A 16,929-nucleotide genomic window follows, 5' to 3' on the forward strand; every position below is an offset into this window, starting at 1 on the left:
CTTGCCTTGTCTTGTCTTGTCTTGTCTTGTGTGTCTTGTAATTTCTTGTCGTCGTGTATTTACCCGTCCTGCCGGTCTACCTTTCCAGTCTCCGCATTCGTTGATACCTTGCTGCTTTTGCAGCGCGCATGTCCGTCCCTACTTCGGTGATCCGGTCCAGATTAGAAAAGGAGTCTGGCCCGACTACGGCGGTCATGGCGAACCTGCAGCAGCCCCAGCCGTACATTGCTATAAGGACGAGGAGGCCGGACGGCGGAAGTTCCACGAGCAGTGTCGACTCCACTGTATGTCTGTCTGCGTGTCTGTCTCCGGCCCGTTGCCGTGCTTCGTTCGCCTTCTGTCCATCCCGTACCCCCTCCTCATGCCACGATGCGTCCTGAAGAGACTCCCGTTCTCAACTCACCGTTCCCTTCTCTACAGTATGGCTCGGGCATCGGTGATGCCCCCTCAGCTACACACGACACAAGCCGCGTTAGCTACCATGTCAAACACTTGGACACATTTGCCCAGACTCTTCAAGAGGTGAGATCTTCCCTCCTGCTGTCATACCGCACAGCATCGATCCAGGTCAACTGATATCGCCCTCCCCGGGGGACACAGTCTGCCAGCAGAGCCTTTCCAAACAAGGGCCGGCCCTCCCAGCGGTACAAGAACGTCCAGGTGCTACTCCTGCACTGGAAAACCGACGACCTGTTTGTGCTACCGGAGCTTGAGGACCTGGCAACATGCTTCAGTGGAGACTATGGCTTCAACACCGACATCTTCGCAATACCGTCCGACAACCCTCACCTGGATCTAATGTTGAAGATCGGTGCTCTAATTAAAGAGCACGAGTCTGACGATACCCTCTTTGTTGTCTACTATGGCGGCCATGCTAAGATCGACGAGTCGAGACAGAGCACGTGGTGCGCAACTCGACATTCCGGGTCCCCATCACTGCAATGGTCTGCCATTCAGACGCTGCTGGAGCGCTCCGTATCGGACGTCTTGATATTACTGGATTGCTGCGCCGGCGCAGCCTCAGCAACTTTCCCTAATGGCAAGAGCATCACCGAGACAATATCAGCCTCGAGTTGGGATGCCATCGCACCAGATCCCGGGAGATACTCCTTCACAAATGCACTCATAGAGGTCCTGGGAGAGTGGAGGCTGAAAACCTTCTCAGCAGCCATGCTACATGCCGAAGTTTTGGCACGCCTAAAACATCCTCGACCCATTCGTATCAATGGCAAACGGTTCGAGGCTCGGTCGACTCCTGTGCATTTCATGATGACATCGGACCACAAGGCACCAAGCATTGAGATGAGCAGGATAGCCCCCGACAGTCCACCGCCACCTTCGCCACCTCAGCCGTCCAGCTCCCTGGATGCCAGGCTCCTTGGTCGAAATCCGGTAGAGGATGGCTGTTTCACGGAACCAAATGAAGACAGGCCTCACGTGATGATCTCTCTGGCACTTGAAGACGACCAGAGGCTGGACCTGAATGCCTGGGAGCAGTGGCTTGCCAGCTTCCCAGCCCTGGCCAAACATGTCACGGTCCAAGGAGTCTTCAAGAGCCACTCCACCCTGCTCCTCCTCTCCATGCCAGTTACCATATGGGACCTTCTTCCCGAGGACCAGGCTTGCTCCTTCGTGGCCTTCATTCGATCCAACAACCTCATCAAAGCGCCTCAGGAGCCTGAAACCCCTGCTGAAAACCTGGCTGATCTGTACTCGAGCGACAGGGCTTCTGTCTTCTCGGGGACAACATTCAGGGATAGCATCGTTGCACCTTCAATGCCAACGTGTTCCCTTAGCCCGACAGCGCAGCAGAATGCCTCCCTGACCGAGGTTGCGGGACCCCACAGGGGCGGGAACAGGTCAGGGAACTGGCGGACCCAGACGAGTATGTCACTGTACCCGGAACAAATGCCTCCTCAAACACTCACGCGAGTGCCCTCGGGCAATTCAGAAAGCTCATCTCTCAAAGCTTCGCGCTCGATGGCCTCTTTCCGGACCGCTCCTCTGTCCGCCGTCATGGGGCTGGGAGAGGCAGCACTTGAGGGCGGAATCATACGCAAGCCTCTGCTCAACCAGTCGCGGAACTCCAAGAGAACAATATTCGAGAATGACAATGACGTCCCCGAGGGCCCAGCGCTAGCTGCCCATGTCGTCAAACGGCTAGAAGACTATTATCAGAAAGACCCACATCCAAGCGACGGAACGACAGAATACTATGCTTCCCACCTCGGTATCGAAGCAACAGATGTCAAGGTGAGTTTGTTTGCGCATCTTGACCAATCTTGTGCTGCTCAGGACTGACATTGCTCAGGTTTGGTTCCACCATCGACGGCAAAGAGAGAGGGCAGGGACCGATTTAGAAAAGTTGAGGACTGAGGACAACAGGCTCGATATCCAGCCTCCTCAGCCTGGGCCGCAGACTATTCTCGCTGGGCATTTGAACGATCTGCTTGGAATTTTCACGCCGGCACAAATCCTCTTCATTGACCTCAGGTCTCCATCAGAGTTCCAGAAGTCACATATCCACGGTGCAATAAACCTCCGTGTACCGCTGAAGTTCCTCAGGACTGCCAGCCTGGACATGCTAGGCCGCACCTTTACCGATGAGCAGAGTCGCAGAGCCTTCTCCAGATGGAGCAGGACGAGGTGTATGGTCGTCTATGATCGGAACATTGAGGCGCCATGGGAATGCCCCGTCGCTTTGGCGCTGCTCGAGAAGTTCAGAAGCGAGGGGAGCTGGTCCGGAAGGTGTTTCTTGCTGAAAGGCCCGTTCCGCGAGTTCTGTCTCTCATACGACAAGTATATCACGGGCGACAGGATGACAAAAGCGGCCAAGAAATATGAGGATGGGCTCAGGTGTGCCACACCCCCGACCGTTGAAACGCTCCGGCAGAAGCATGCGCGGTATGAGGAGTGGTTACGCCGGGTGGAGCGTGAGGAGCCTACAGCAGGACAGGATCTCACGCCGGCCGTGGCCGACGAGCGGGCCATGGTGGTGGACGAGCACCAGAAAGAACTCGAGGCAGAGTTCAAGGCGCGATTTCCCGACCTCTACAAAAACATGGAGAACCCACCACCCTCGCGAGCGCCTCCCGCGCCGCCCAGGCAAGACAAGGAGGTCGCGACCCATGATAATGATTATTTCAACAGCATGAAGGGACCTCTCGTGGGCCACCTCGCCACGGGCCTCGACAAGATGCGCGAGAACGCCAATGGCGGCTCACAGGCAGGCTACTCCTTCCCCAACGAGAGGCTTCCGGACAAGCTGGGCGAGATCTCGTCGCTGGACTACGACGACTTCGACGAGATCGACCCCAGAGAGGCCTCTCCATCGCCCTACTATGTCTCGGGAGGGGGCCGGTCCGCGGCCGCGACGGACGTCGGCAGTATGATCAGCCATACGAGCAGCCAGTCGAGCGCCACTGGCAAGAAGAACAACAGCCGTGAAACACAGCAGCAGCAGCAGAGACAGGGGCTCTGGAAGCGATTACGAAGCAACGGTGGGAAATGAGGCAAGGGCCGCATCACCGACCGCATCATCGACCGCTATGACGGTCTCCGTTCGGTGATCGTGCCACCACCCAACAAATGTATATATGCAGACCGGGCACCGACCGTGATATACCCTCCATAGATCTTCATCCACCGATCTTAATTGTTTGTGCCCCTGTTAGTGTCACCGCAGCACGGCCGTGCAGCTGTGCTGGAGGTCTGCAGCAGGGGCCAGCTGAAAAGACAAAGCAGTTGCCCTTCTTGCGACCTCAACGTACCCTTCTCGAGTGCTCCGTATAGTATGATCAAGCTGTGTTTCCATGTTTCCGTTAGATGGGCTCCATTGGCACAGATCGCCTCCCGTCGCACAAAACCAAGCCCGCGACCCCGACCGGCCAGAGAAAGTTCCAGCTGAGATCAACGCCCTGGGCCATCGGCCGTGCTAGAGTGCCTAGCGGAAGCGTGACGGGGCGTCGCGTTCGCTCGCCTGGGAACACCCGGTCAGCGAAGCGGGCGGGCAGGAGGCAAGGAGGGTGAGATGCCACCGCGTTGGAGAGGCAGAGTAGTACCGAGCCGTTTAGCATGGTAACCCACACACCACCACTCACCAACTCACCCTGCCATCCATACATCTGTTTCTACCTACCTAGTTTTTAGAAGCTACTGTTGGAAGCCAAGTCCCCCCCCCCCATGCCCGGCCCTTAAATCTCACGACTTCAGTTCGGTCTAGGTTCGTTGGCACCCCAGCAATAGCCCTGCATATAGTGCACGCACGATGGGAAGTGTAGCGGTCATCAATATCACCATCCAACGTGCCCGGAAGAACTGCCGCCGTGTGGAGAAGGACGATCGAGGGCGTGGGCAGATCTGAGGCAAGAAATTACCTTCCCCAGCCTCGCCGAAACCGAACTTCATCCGGTGTGTCACCTCGCCAGTCCGGGCCCAGATATCCCCCAATCTTGGCTCATCTGTGACCCCCATGGTCCGTCTCCTCACCGAAGACCTTGCCGGTGTCCAAGGCTAAGACCCCGGGCCATGCTCACAACAACAGCAACGAGAAGAAGAAGAAAAACCAACTCTGTGTCGGTAGGTATCCGTCGCGTTCCAAGAGAAAATATGCACCACCGATGCTTCGAAGCGAGATAACACCCCCCTCCCACCGTCAAGCCCACCTTGATCCATCGCGTGCTAGTAATAGCCCCCGTCAGCCCGCATGCAGGCGCCTGCCATGAAACCACCCCACTAGAGAAAGAGGGTTCTCTCTTCCTACGCGTACATTTTTTTGCTTTTGGCCGTGGAGAACTTCCTCCCTTGAAGCCGACGGGTTCGGCAACCTAGATGCGGTGTGCGACCAAGCCTCCCCACGCACAGCAGACGAGGGCGAAGGCCGAGCCAGCCAGCCTCACAGCCTGCATTGTGCTACGCCAGGCCAGGAGGAGGAGGAGGGCCCTGTGATGATGATGATGATGATGATGCCCGGTAGGAAGCTAGCACACCCCCCACCCCCCACCTAGGTACCTTCCACCCAAGCGGCGGCACTTGGGCGGCGATCTACTATGTGTACAAGGGGCCGAGATCGAAGCAAAAAGGAAGCACGAGAAGGAGGAAGAAAAATGTCACTCCCAAGAAACCATACGAGGCGGGCACACACCCAATCGCAGAGCTCCCCCATGGCCTCCCGGGGGATGCGCGATTGGTTCCCAAGAAACACAGTCGCACGTACATACATGAGCCCACATAGCACGCAAATCCGAACCCCCATCCGACGGCGGTCTGTACATGCCTACATACGTAGGGCTGCGTTTGGGGTGGCGCCGCCACCGCTGCCGCGAACACCGTCTGTGGTGCGCCCGGATCTCTGGGGAGAAGGGGGAGGGGGGTGTCTGTGTAGATTAAGGTTCAGTCAAGGTCGCAGGTTTACAGTAAACGCACATGCGCTTTTCGGAGGACTCAGCTGATCGCATGTGTGGCCCAGGCACCGCACATGGGTCCAGGGGCAAACTGTCCCGCGCAGACAAGAGACGAGAATGGGCGAGATGGGATCAAATTCCTGCGTGTATGCGTGTGACTGGGCCAACATATGCATAGTGTGAGTGTGTGTGGGCGAGTGTGTGTGTGTGTGTGTGTGTGTGTATGTGTGTGTTTCTGGGTATGCGGATTCGCAGCTTCACCCACTTTGGGAAGATGACATATCCTCCCTAAACACGAATCTGGGGACGGTCGTCTGGGCGGGCATGAAACAGAAGCGTCGGTCCGCCCTCGCCGTAACCACGCCCGACCCTCAGGTTCAAAACCAGGGCCGACCGTGAAAGAGGAACACCCCTCCTAGCCCGGGTCGGCAGGTACCGTGGGCAAAGGGTAGTCTGCTTATTAGGCTCAGAACTTTTGTTTCCCTTCCAAGCCACGGAGCCTCAGCTCACGGCCAGTTGCGATAGGGCGTGTGTAGGGTGGTGTGGCCCCGGGTTGTTTTGGCCCGTTTCTCCTTTCCTCTCGAGCCGCCTCTTGTCCTGTCACAGGATGTGGCTTGCCCGGCACCGGGAACGCAGGTTTCGAAACTCGGGACAGGGCACCGCAGAGGAAAAAACAGCAGTCGTTTGCCACGACTCGCCACTCCGTCCCCCTCACACATGCGTTTGGTCAAGAGTCCGATGCCAGACCGGAAACCTGTCAGTGTATGCACGTCACAGCCCTCTTGGAAATTTCGTCTGGCAAAGGACTTTGGTCGAAAAGCATGGCGTCCTCGGAGATTTTTTGGTCGATGTGGCAAGCGCGATTCGCTGTTGCGCCCAAAGTTTGAGACGTCAAAGGAGATGGGATGGCTGCGCCACGCTCGCCTCCTCCCCGTCAGCTGCCTGTCAATCGTCTGACCGGCTGTGCGCCCTGGCGACGATGTTCGTATCAATTCTTGTCGCCCTACCGCCACCAAAATGCCAGCGACGTGCGGGGCCGCTTTTCGCGACTGGCCAGAGTGAATTTCCTGCAGGATGTGCTTCTCGGCAGGATCCAGAGGCCCCTGCCGAAGACGTCTAATAAGGCTGGGCATCTGAAGAAACATCGCACCTCGTGCCTCATGGCCTTCATCCCTGGCCAACCTCCCGCCCGGATGGTGCAAGCAAACCAGCCCAATGTCACCCGGGCTCAAATGCGACAGGCAGCAGGATTCTTGCTACAACTCGGGCCCAGTCTTGCGGGTTATCCGGGCATCCCTACTCCCTCATTATGGAGTCCAAGCTTTGTGAATGGCCCCCCTTCTTTTACTACACCAGCAGCAGCAGCTCGGACTCGTGTCGACAAAGCCCCGTATAAACCCTGGCACTCCCAAAACCCAAGTTTGTTAATCCGTTCCCATGCGGTGGGATGGCGGGCGAGCACGGAGACGGAGATTTCCATGGCCTGATCTCTGGTACCAGACACTGGGGATGTCCTTGCGCTTTGCCGTGGAGCTTGTCACTCTAATCGCGACGGCCGGCGGGGCCTGGGATTTTTGACGGGGTCGATCTCTGTCGACAGGTCCCCCCTCTCAGCATCGAGGCAAGGGTTCCCGCCATCATGGTTCTCCCAAGTCAAGGGTGAGCCCTACTCGAGGCCCCTGGAGTGTGTCGCTCCTTCAGACGATCCACCAAGGGTTAGCCCGCGACACTGCGATTCGCTGGCGCTCCCCTGTCAGGCCGGTGATGACAGCTCGCCGCCCCGCCCCTGATTGCATTAGCTAGATGGAAGCCAGTGCCATCCCAGTCGGAAGCATTTCGAAGCCGTCGATGACAGCCGGCACGGACTCGTCTTGTCGCGGCTGGCGCCGCAGTGGGCTCGTCGTCATGGCATTTTCTGGCCCTGGATTGTCCTGCTAGGAGAGACCGAGTTTCATACACACAAGCAAATGTCGCTGCGCTGCGCGGTATATTGCCTCGTCCTCCCACAAGAGTCGTGGATGATGGTCCAAGCGAGCTCCTCGTATCCACACCAGTCAAGGAGCGGGAGACGCCGCTGACTCGACACTGGAAATATCCCGGGCCGGTGAGTGGGACTGGGCGTAGGAGAATTTAACCCGCCAGAGGCCGTGCCGATATCAAGGCAACGGGCCCGGATGGGCATATCGAGAGCTGTAATGCTCCCCGGACAGGATGTTGGACGGTGGTTTGCCTTTCCACATAGCAATATTTGGACGGAGATTAACATCGCATCAGGAGTGTCCCAACAGAGTTATCCCGACGGCCATTGACGCCGAGCCCACTCCGTCTTGCGAGGGCGGCAACTGCATGAGGCACTTCTTTTGTGGACCGCCTTCTATATACCGGGTCGAGATCGCGGTCGAAAAAGAGTATGCCGAGTGTGTCTGTGTGTACGAGAAAGCGCCTCTGAAGTGCTGCTCCTCCTTGGCCTGCTCCATAGCATGCCGGTCGGAAGTCGACCCTGCTCCCCAACCGTTGCGGCTTGTGGAGCTGGGTTGGTTGTGGCGATCCTTCCTGAGGACCGGCATGGGGGTTTGGGTGGGATGTGTGGGTTTTGACACCACTCGACGTGGGCTTGCTGGAGTCCTCTCCGCCTTCCACGCTCGGAGCAGACTTAATGTGTCTTCAGTCGCGAGTCCCACATGGGTCCCGCAGGCGCTGGGTAGCATTCTGGAGGGCACCAGGGGTTGCAACTCCAGCGAATCATCAACCTCGCCCGCGCCCCTTTTGGGAGCTGTCAAACCTGTCATTGACCGGTAATACTAATCCACGATCGTCTGATACCCAGTCACGCCAGTCATATATTATGATGTGTCATATGCCGCAATGCATGTTTGTAGCCGAGCCAAGTCGAATTGATCGGGGAAAACACACGGATTGTGTAAAGACACTGCCGTCTTGTCGGCGGCTGCACCTCGCTGCCGATGCATCCATCACATGACCTCGAGTGGCGGCGGCCATATTGAAGGCAACAATATTGCCAAGCAACCCCCGTTCTCTTCTATTCGCCATGCCTCAACCCCATTGTGTGTATGTCTCGCTGCCATTGTCCCGTCCGCACTCTCGGACCTTCAGTAGATGCCGGCTCGACACACGTGGCTTCATTTCGCTGGAACGTGGGTCTTGGTTTGGCAATAAAGTACGGTTGACGCCGCTCGTGATGTGACTCTGGTCTCAGTTCGCACGGGACCTCTAACAGCCTCAGGGTTCGAGGGGCACGCACGCGCTGTCCCACAGTACCGACTGACTGATGATCAGGAGCGCGGACTGGAGCGCTGCCCGCCTGTGGCTGCTGTGATGACGCGTTTCCTGCTCGTGTGGGTATGGGTACAAATCTCCGCGTTTGCACATTAGCCTGGCCAGGGGGCGGGAGGGGTTGCTGTGATCTAAATCCCGAATAGTTGGTCCCACAAGCAAGGTCTAGTCCCATTCTGTCGCCGTATCGAGGCGCGGTCAGTTGGTAGGGCGAGATTAAATATCGATATAACGATTCCACCATTCCAGATGATACATAAAGTTGATATGGGTTGTCTCAAGGCAGCACCCTAGCACGAACCCAAAGTTTCGAGTTGACAACCCCGGCCTGCAGGCTTGTCCCTGCCGTGGAGCTGGCGAAAGGCATCCACAGACGACACGGGGCGCGACATTCTTTTTGGAGGAGCTTGCGTGGGACAATGGTTGACAGCCGTGTTGCGCGGTTCGACAGATGTAGTCTCTCCCCTCGAACTTGGGGAGGACCAAAACTGCATAACTGCCCGGCGGAACCGTGCAAAGTCGGGTCCGAGGCCTCACTTCCGGCGGGAAGTCTCTTGATTGGGTCGAATCCAGATTCGTCAACACCCTACGTCCTGCGATTGGGAAGGTACATCGACGATGACCTGCACTTTCGGGTGTAGCAACAATGTGCTTCCGGGGTGAACTTGACACCCAGTCCGACACTGCATCACGTCCACCTGGCCGGAAATATCCAATACGAATGCTACATTATTCGAATGTCCGAAGCTGGGTGCAAGGCTGCAGGTCAAATACACATACATGCTGCTTTAAGCACCCGACGAATATGTCTCGAATGGGAGCTTGGATCGATTAAACACAGGACTCTGGGTGGGCTGCCCTAAGCCCCAGCCGGGACTTCGGAGTGGACATACGTGCACAGAAGACCGGACTCACTGTACTGCCGGTAGCTGTCTGTGGCCGCGGCCGTAATTGGGTCGGGCGGACACGTATGTCGGCGCAGGCACGCAGTCCGTCACCGAGAAGAAGGCTGACTTCGTTCAGGAGTGAAGCGCTGCCAGTAGATTGTGCGCTTGGCCCCTCCGTAGAATCACCTCTTTTCATTGTTCGGTAGCACGGCACAGCAAGGGCTGCGACGTGAGAATGAGCTGTGGCCGTCGTACAGGGAGTCACACAGAGAGGGTCGCGGCGAGCTGAGATTTGGCATTCTGATCCACGGATGCCGGCACGGAATACGACATATATCGTGGTCGGGAGAACCAGATGTTGGGGTTTGTGCCACAGGGCGGTGCAAGCTGTCATTGGCAGGCCCCAAGTGCTCGTGTCACCTCGCCATCCGCGTTTGTCATTCTCGAGGTGCGTGCGTCCGCTTGTGGTACCAGTCATTCTGGTCAAGTGATCGTGCTGGTCGCCCCGGGCCATGCCCACTGATTACGGCCGCGAATGTACGCAGCGCGAGGCGCCGGCAACGACTGTCGTCCCTACAAGCCACTGGTTTATGGTCTGCTGCAAATGCCGCCTGCCGCCTGCGAGATTGGCGAGGTCTTACCAAGCTGCCTCCGTCTGTGTCTCCCCAAGCCTACCGACGCGGTTTGGGTATCCTCCGAGAGGGAATGTCGAAATTTAGAGTCCGAATATGCAGCTTGCCCAATTCATCCGCCTCCGCCGGAGTGCCGCTCGCTTGGAAAATCGGTAGGCATGGAAAGCAAGGGCGGCAAGGTTGAGAAACAGGTTGTGGAATAGGGGCCGACAGTGTGTTGCGGCCAGGTGGTATTCGGGCACTTGAGCAGGCATTAAATTCCGTGGCCTTGAAACCTCCGCGAAGGAGTTCGTCCCATGTGCCGCGAGCTGACAGGACGGTGAGAGCCCCAGTGCTCACAAATGAGCATTTGCCGTACAATGCAATTTCATCTTGAGGATCACAGCCTGGTACTGTAGTCCCAGTATTATTATGCACATTCCCAAAGTACGGGCACGAGTTGTCCTCCAGCGAGATGTTTCTAGGGTGGCGGGATTTGCCGCCGCCATCGAGTTGGCGTGCTTGACAGCGTTCGGGGTTGCAAGGCCTATCCCCGTCGTCGGTAGCGACTCAGGTCCAATGGGCAAGTGGAAGCGGAGCTGGATCTGACAAGGCTAGCCGTGTTGCTCTTTACCACTTGAAGACATTGTCGCGAGTAAATCCCTGCTGCCGGCGGGAAGCTTTGACATCCGCAGATTTGGCACCCCCGGTCTCTGCGCCGAGCTGGAGATTGACGGGAGGATGGGTCCACATTCACGCCAGGGGAAGGTGACAATCTTGGAGAGCCGAATGCGCGTAATGAGTGCTATGTATCTGCCTGTCTGACCGAGTGTGGAGTCGTGGGCTTTGCGCAACGTCGTAAGAGTGGCTGTTGCGTAATGATACCGTGGTCCAAGTGTAAGACCTCGAGATCGCAACATATCCTCGCCATCTCTTCTCGACTCAGGGGCTTGCGGGAGCCGACAGTGCGTGAAAGACCTGTCCGGCCAAGGCTCTGAGTATGACGAGCACCGGAGAGGAGCAAGTCTCCCCAAAACCTTTGCTGTGCCTGACTTTGTCGATCCCGTCCAGTTGACCAACAACAACGGGCCGGCTGTTGGAACTGACGGGCTGCAGTCAGGGTGTCATATCGCCTCCCCCGGCTTCCAGAAGCCACATGAGGAGAAACCTTCGATCCAGAACTGATCGAAAGCCCTAATGCAAAGTTAGACACTGCGGTTGCTAGGCGGCTGCCATGTGGCGTTGAACTGAGTTGAGACAATTGATCTTAGTCAATATCGAAGACACGACAAGCCAGACAGATGTCTGTCATGTCTCAAACACCCCCAGACTCAGCACCGGTCTCTTATCTAGTTGCAGCTTGCAGTATCACCAGCTCGCACGACGTCAGATGTCGTACAGAATCTGAACATGAAAACCAGAACAGTCTTGGGAGAGAACGCGGCAATGCAGCCTCGACCATACTGTAGGAATGCGTAAAGGTGTGCAGCAACGTTGGCAGCCAGCATCGGATGCCCTGGGACGAATTAAAAACATCGGTTGCCCTCGCGATCGTGCCGCCAATGCATGGCCTGTAGATCGGACGGCAGCCTTACCAGACTAACCACAAATACCCACCCACAGCGCGCAGCGCGGGTGAACCTCGGGCAACCGCTGTAGATCAACAGTCCAATTCCGTCTGCGCGATTCCGAAGCCCTTGCTGATCGCTGGCCCCAGAATTAGGGCATATCCACCTGTGATTGTGGAGTGGGACAACGGCCGCGCATACAGGGCACATCGAGTGTCCAAGTAGGGCGTGTGTGGTGATGAGTGAGCAGCCACATGTTCACCGAGCCCCTTTGAGTTAGGGCGGCGTTACACGGGCAGGATGCAATAGCTGGCGCATTGTCCCAAGTCACGAACAATGTTTGTGTTCGATGATTTCGGTCGGTCTCTTGGATTTGCTTGTGTAAAGCCATCCAAGTCCCGACGTAGTGTCAATTTCCCTGCGACAGCGGCAGCAGGGAGTGCAAGACAAGGCCCAGTGCCCCTTTCGTCCTTATTTTGGTTGATTACGGTCCCCCGAAAAGCCTAGCAGAGAAGGATGTTTTTTTTTTGTATCCGTGATCCATTGCGAACGGGACGAGGAGGAGAGATCGGCGCTGTCGAACACAGTACATGGGAAATCTACCCGATCACGCCTGCAATACCGCACGCGAGTGGAGTTCCGCAGGGTGAGGGTATGTTTTGGGTCTGAAGCTGCACCGTGATCCAAGGACCATTGTCGTCTCGAGGAGCTGCTTGCTTGCTATCGAGGCGTAGGGTGCGTGCATGGGCCTGCATTGAAGCCGGCCTGCCTCCCCTCCTGAGCTGCTGCTGGCTGCAGGCTTGAGGCAATTATCTGTCTGCCCGGATAACTGCAGGTGGTGAACCACTCGTCCCGTCGACCGACACAATGGTTCTTTACCGGGCCCGCCTCTAGTAGATTACCGAGATTGACAGGACCCAATTGCTAGGTAGTACGTACCGGTGTAGCAGCCCTCCCGCGACGCCACAATCCAAATTGCACAGGACGGCGTGGCAGAGCATGGCAGATGGCAAGACGGAGGGCCAAGTCGCCGATGCCAGGTGGTGGCGGGCAGCAGAGTCCTCTTGGCAGAGTGCGGTGTTTGTATCATACGCAGTAGCTGTCCAACTGCAATCGTTTCCTCGGCGCACCTTGTGCAAGGTGGCGAGGACTCGAGCAGGCAGAGGAGCTCAGACAGCTGGACTTGATGGGGCCGGACGAGGTTGTAATGGACGCCGCAGGTAGCGGCAGCAAGGGGCTGGAGATGTGATGAGGATGGGACGTCCAGGCACAGGCAGTTCGAATCTTGGGTGAGACGTGGAATAGAGGGCCGGGCCCCGATTATCCATATCTCGGTTCTTGTCACATCGTCTATGGTATTTGTTGAAACCAGGGGGCAGGGCACGGTATTGTCTGAATCCCACAAGCGTCCGGTTGAGCGACGACGAAGCGAGGTTCCGTAGGATCTGTTCTGGCCACCGGGGAGAAGAACGGGGAGACGGATAAAGAGGAGCTCCAATCTCGGTGGACGCCTTCCCAGGTTGATGCACAGAATGGAGTACCTACACACATCAAAATGGGGTGCGGGCGGGGGACGGGGAATCGGGAAGCCACGAGACAGCCTTGCTGTTGCACACGTTCGCGGCCCTTGCACCTCTCGTGCCTCATTCCTTCTTCGCATCTCTCTGTGTCTCTGTCTTTCTCTATCCTCTGTTGTGAGCAGGCGACATCTTTTTTCGAGCCCCAAGGGGAAGGAAGGATTGCGGACGGGTACCAAAAAAGCGGGTCCCTCGTCACTCCTCACAAACGCGCGCATGTTATGTGATTAGGAGCAGGTCCCTCTCCAAGGGGTAAAGTCACTTCTGGGACGAGATGCTACCTAGGCAGCTTTGTACACAGGCCTGCCTGCTTGCAGAGCCAACAGGAGCACATCTGCACATCTGCACATGCCAGAATGATAGGGAGGTCTGAATAGACTCGAGGCTGCTCCCGTCATTGTGCAGTCTGACGTGTCAAGCCGGCAAGAAGATGCCTCTAGCTCCTGGGCTCTGGCGATGGGGCTTGACGAGAAGTCGACGTCCCATGCCGGCAGCGAGTCATGTACACATTGAATCTTGGATGGAGAACGACCAAGGCGGGCACCTACTGTGCTATGCACGGAGGAGTGCACAGTAGAGGAGACTACCCCAGCGACTGCCAGCCTGCGACAACCGGCGACCATCATGCCCGAGAGACTTGCCGACAGGACAGCACTGTACAGTAGTCGCATTCCGGGGAGCATCACGCATTCGACAATGTCATCACCCGCCGAGACCGTGACTTGGGGGACAAAACTAACCAGTAGTCGCCTGTGGAGTTGCAGATCATCAGTCAGTCCCAGTGTTGAAAGACCGAGGTGCTTCCTAGCTCGAGGACCCCCTGATGAGTAATGTTGCAGTGGCTAGCGATTCATTGCAAATGTCGCAGCAGCTCGCTCGCAGCTCGCACCAGAGGGGGTGGCAGGGAGGTTTCGAGAGTCGAGGCAGAGTACGAGAGTGTGTGAGAGAAGACAGGTGTGTGTGTGGTTGTGTGTGTGTGCCCACATCGTACGGTACGGGTGTACAACCTTAACAGTAGGTCACTGCATTATTCGCCATGGCAGAGCAGTAGACAGAGACCACAAAGACTGCTGCAATAACCAAAGAGGCTTGCACCGCGAGAAACCCCGGAGGCGGTGTCTGTCTGATCGAGGCTGGAACGCGGACGGGGTGTCATTTTGGTTTTTTTTTTTTTTTTTTTTTTTTTTTTTTTTTTTTTGATTTTCCTTTTGGCTTTCGGGAAGGATGTCAGAAAGATAGTCTGAACCTTGGTGAGCGACTGGTCGACGGCCGGTCCGGGGAGGCGCTTGTTTGGTCTTGGGTAACACAGATCCCCGAGGGGAACGGGATCGGGAACAAAGGGTTCGAAGGTCGCGGTCGTGCACATGGATGATGCGGGATGCTTAGCTAGGACGAAACCTCGCGGGCTGGCAGGCGGGCGGTCGGGCAAGCTCGTGCTGGGGGCGAGCCGGGCTGGCCCTGGTCCATCAGATGTCAAGCCGCAAATGACAGGAGGTTGGAAACGGATCTTCATCGGCTGCACCCACAGCCCACACCCTGCCAGCCTGCTGCTGGACCATTTGCTGGGTCCTGCCTGCGTGCCAGCACCTTCCTAGCAGCCCTGGTCCCCCCCTTGCCCTCCCTTCCCCCTGCCTCCTCCCCCACCCACCACCAAGCCGGCCAGAAACCGGATGACAGTGCAAGCGAGCCCAATCGCAAGCCTGCGCTTGTCAACTGACAGCGAGCCTGTCATGCCAGATCGCCCGTAAATATCGTCCTTCCCGGCAGATCTGCAGCCTGAACCAATCGCATCTCCCACCCGGCATCCCAGCACCAACTTTTGGTTCTTGACAAGTCGACTGCGGCGCAGCATGTTTGGCGCTCTCCAATCGCAGCCGCCCTTGGTGGGAAATCGAGGCTTGAGCCTCGATTTTGACACATCCGTCATCTGTCAAAAGGCTTGGGCATTCGGTTTGAGATCAACATTCCAGATCTCGGCTATCACGTGCTGGCGACCCTCCTTGGCAAGCCCATGTCTGCATGACAGCCGTGCCCTGGCCGGTGGCCGCCAACTGTTCCATCCTGGCCTTGGGAGGGTGGTCGGCGGTGGGTGGTGAGTGGGTGTGGGGTGCATCGCGGTCACACCTCTGCTGCCCGTCCCTGCTGCTGTTGTTGCTACCGCTGTTTCTGCTGCTGCTGCTGCTGTTTCTGCTTCGGGACCAACACTCAAATAGGAGCGGCCGGCGGCGGGCGAGTTTCCTCCATGCAGCAATGTCATTTCGGCCCATGCTAGTCAGTCTGTCAGTATGCACTGGGTAAGCACTCTGCACTCGATCCAACTTTTGACTTTGGCAGTTTCGGCGTCGTCTGCTTGGCATCCCAATAAACTTTGAGATCCTCAGCTGGTGGACCCTGGTTCCCAACATGTCAGTGGCGGTTGAGCTTCCACAGACTCGGGGTAGGCTGCCCCTATCTTTAGACCAGGTGTGTCTGGATCTTGGGCTCGCAGGCGCACACACACACGACGGAGAGCTGACCGGCTCGGCTGCCGCAGCGACATGCGAGATTGATTGTCCCGTTAATTGACGTTGTAGAGTGGCCGCCACCGTCACCAATGCCAATCAGGGCCGCCGTGAGGCTGGCTTGTGGTGTTGCATGCATGTTTGGGTCAATCAGGCTTGTTTCTGCCCCCTTCACGCCCATTGTCATGGGCCGAAAGACGTTGACCATCTTGGTAATGGCACCGAGTGGCGTGCTGTCAGGCGTGAAGCGACACACGTCAAGGATTCGAACCCCTAGTTTTGCAGGACGGCAGAACAGATGAATCTGACGTCGAGTGTCATCTAGAAGCTAACCCGGCTGATGTTTGAAAGGTTCGCAGCACGCGCCTTTTGTGTTCTTCCCAAATGTTTAGGCTGATCTGACGTAGGTGAGGTTGCTGAGCGATTGGCTGTAGGATGAGACGGTGTCTGCAGACAAACGAAACAAAGGGCAGGGGCCCCGACTCCGCACGCACACACCCTACACACGCGCACACCGGCCCAGTCATGGGCACCTCGCGGCCGGGTCCTGGGCTGCTGGGCCCATGGGGCCACGTCGGGACGGCAGCCCACGACTCGGTACAAGACAGGCCCGCCGTTGCAGGAATCTTGTCCATGTGTGTGAGTATTTGGGACGAAGTGGGATGAAGCAGCGTCACCACCGCAGGGCTGTAGTCATTCGGTCGAGCTTGCGAGAGCTGTCATTGTTTGCCATGTGCACGGTTTCACCACAAGACCCTTGGCGGCAGCAGATGACGGGAACGCATCATGCCCGATGGCCTCGGTTGTTGCCTCGTCCGCGACCCAGGCAGAGAGGCGTAGATGTGTTGATGAGCCCAGGACCGGGCCTAGGGTGGCCCAGCGTAGCGTTGCAAGATGCGAGATGCGGAGGGAGCGCCATCATCATCGGTGTGTCATGGCGGCAAGAAAATGGCACTTCTTGAGCCGCTACACTAGACACCGACCCGTGTGGGGACGAAGCTTCGACGTCAGCACTGGAAGGCCGACCTGGAAATAGTCCGGACGGTAGACACAGAGGCTAGAAGCCAGAATCCAGAAGCCAGGGTCTAG

At 57.2% G+C, this 16,929-nt stretch overlaps 2 protein-coding genes across 2 annotated transcripts; both read left to right on the forward strand.

The window, feature by feature from the left end:
* Positions 1–194: 194 nt before the first annotated feature.
* Positions 195–3,511, forward strand: INS49_006094 (uncharacterized protein; the record flags this gene model as incomplete). The annotated part of the gene is made up of 4 exons (XM_043166869.1): positions 195–284; positions 421–522; positions 601–2,253; positions 2,312–3,511. The coding sequence occupies 4 exons, from the start codon at positions 195–197 to the stop codon at positions 3,509–3,511; spliced, it is 3,045 nt and encodes a 1,014-aa protein (XP_043028013.1).
* A 7,561-nt stretch (positions 3,512–11,072) lies between these two features.
* INS49_006095 (uncharacterized protein) lies at positions 11,073–11,379 on the forward strand (the record flags this gene model as incomplete). Its single annotated transcript, XM_043166870.1, has 2 exons — positions 11,073–11,091; positions 11,171–11,379. 2 exons carry the CDS (start codon positions 11,073–11,075, stop codon positions 11,377–11,379), a joined length of 228 nt encoding a protein of 75 aa, XP_043028014.1.
* Between the last annotated feature and the right edge of the window lie 5,550 nt (positions 11,380–16,929).

Source organism: Diaporthe citri, assembly GCF_014595645.1.
Source record: "Diaporthe citri strain NFHF-8-4 chromosome Unknown scaffold_2, whole genome shotgun sequence".
In the NCBI taxonomy this organism is placed as follows: domain Eukaryota; kingdom Fungi; phylum Ascomycota; class Sordariomycetes; order Diaporthales; family Diaporthaceae; genus Diaporthe; species Diaporthe citri.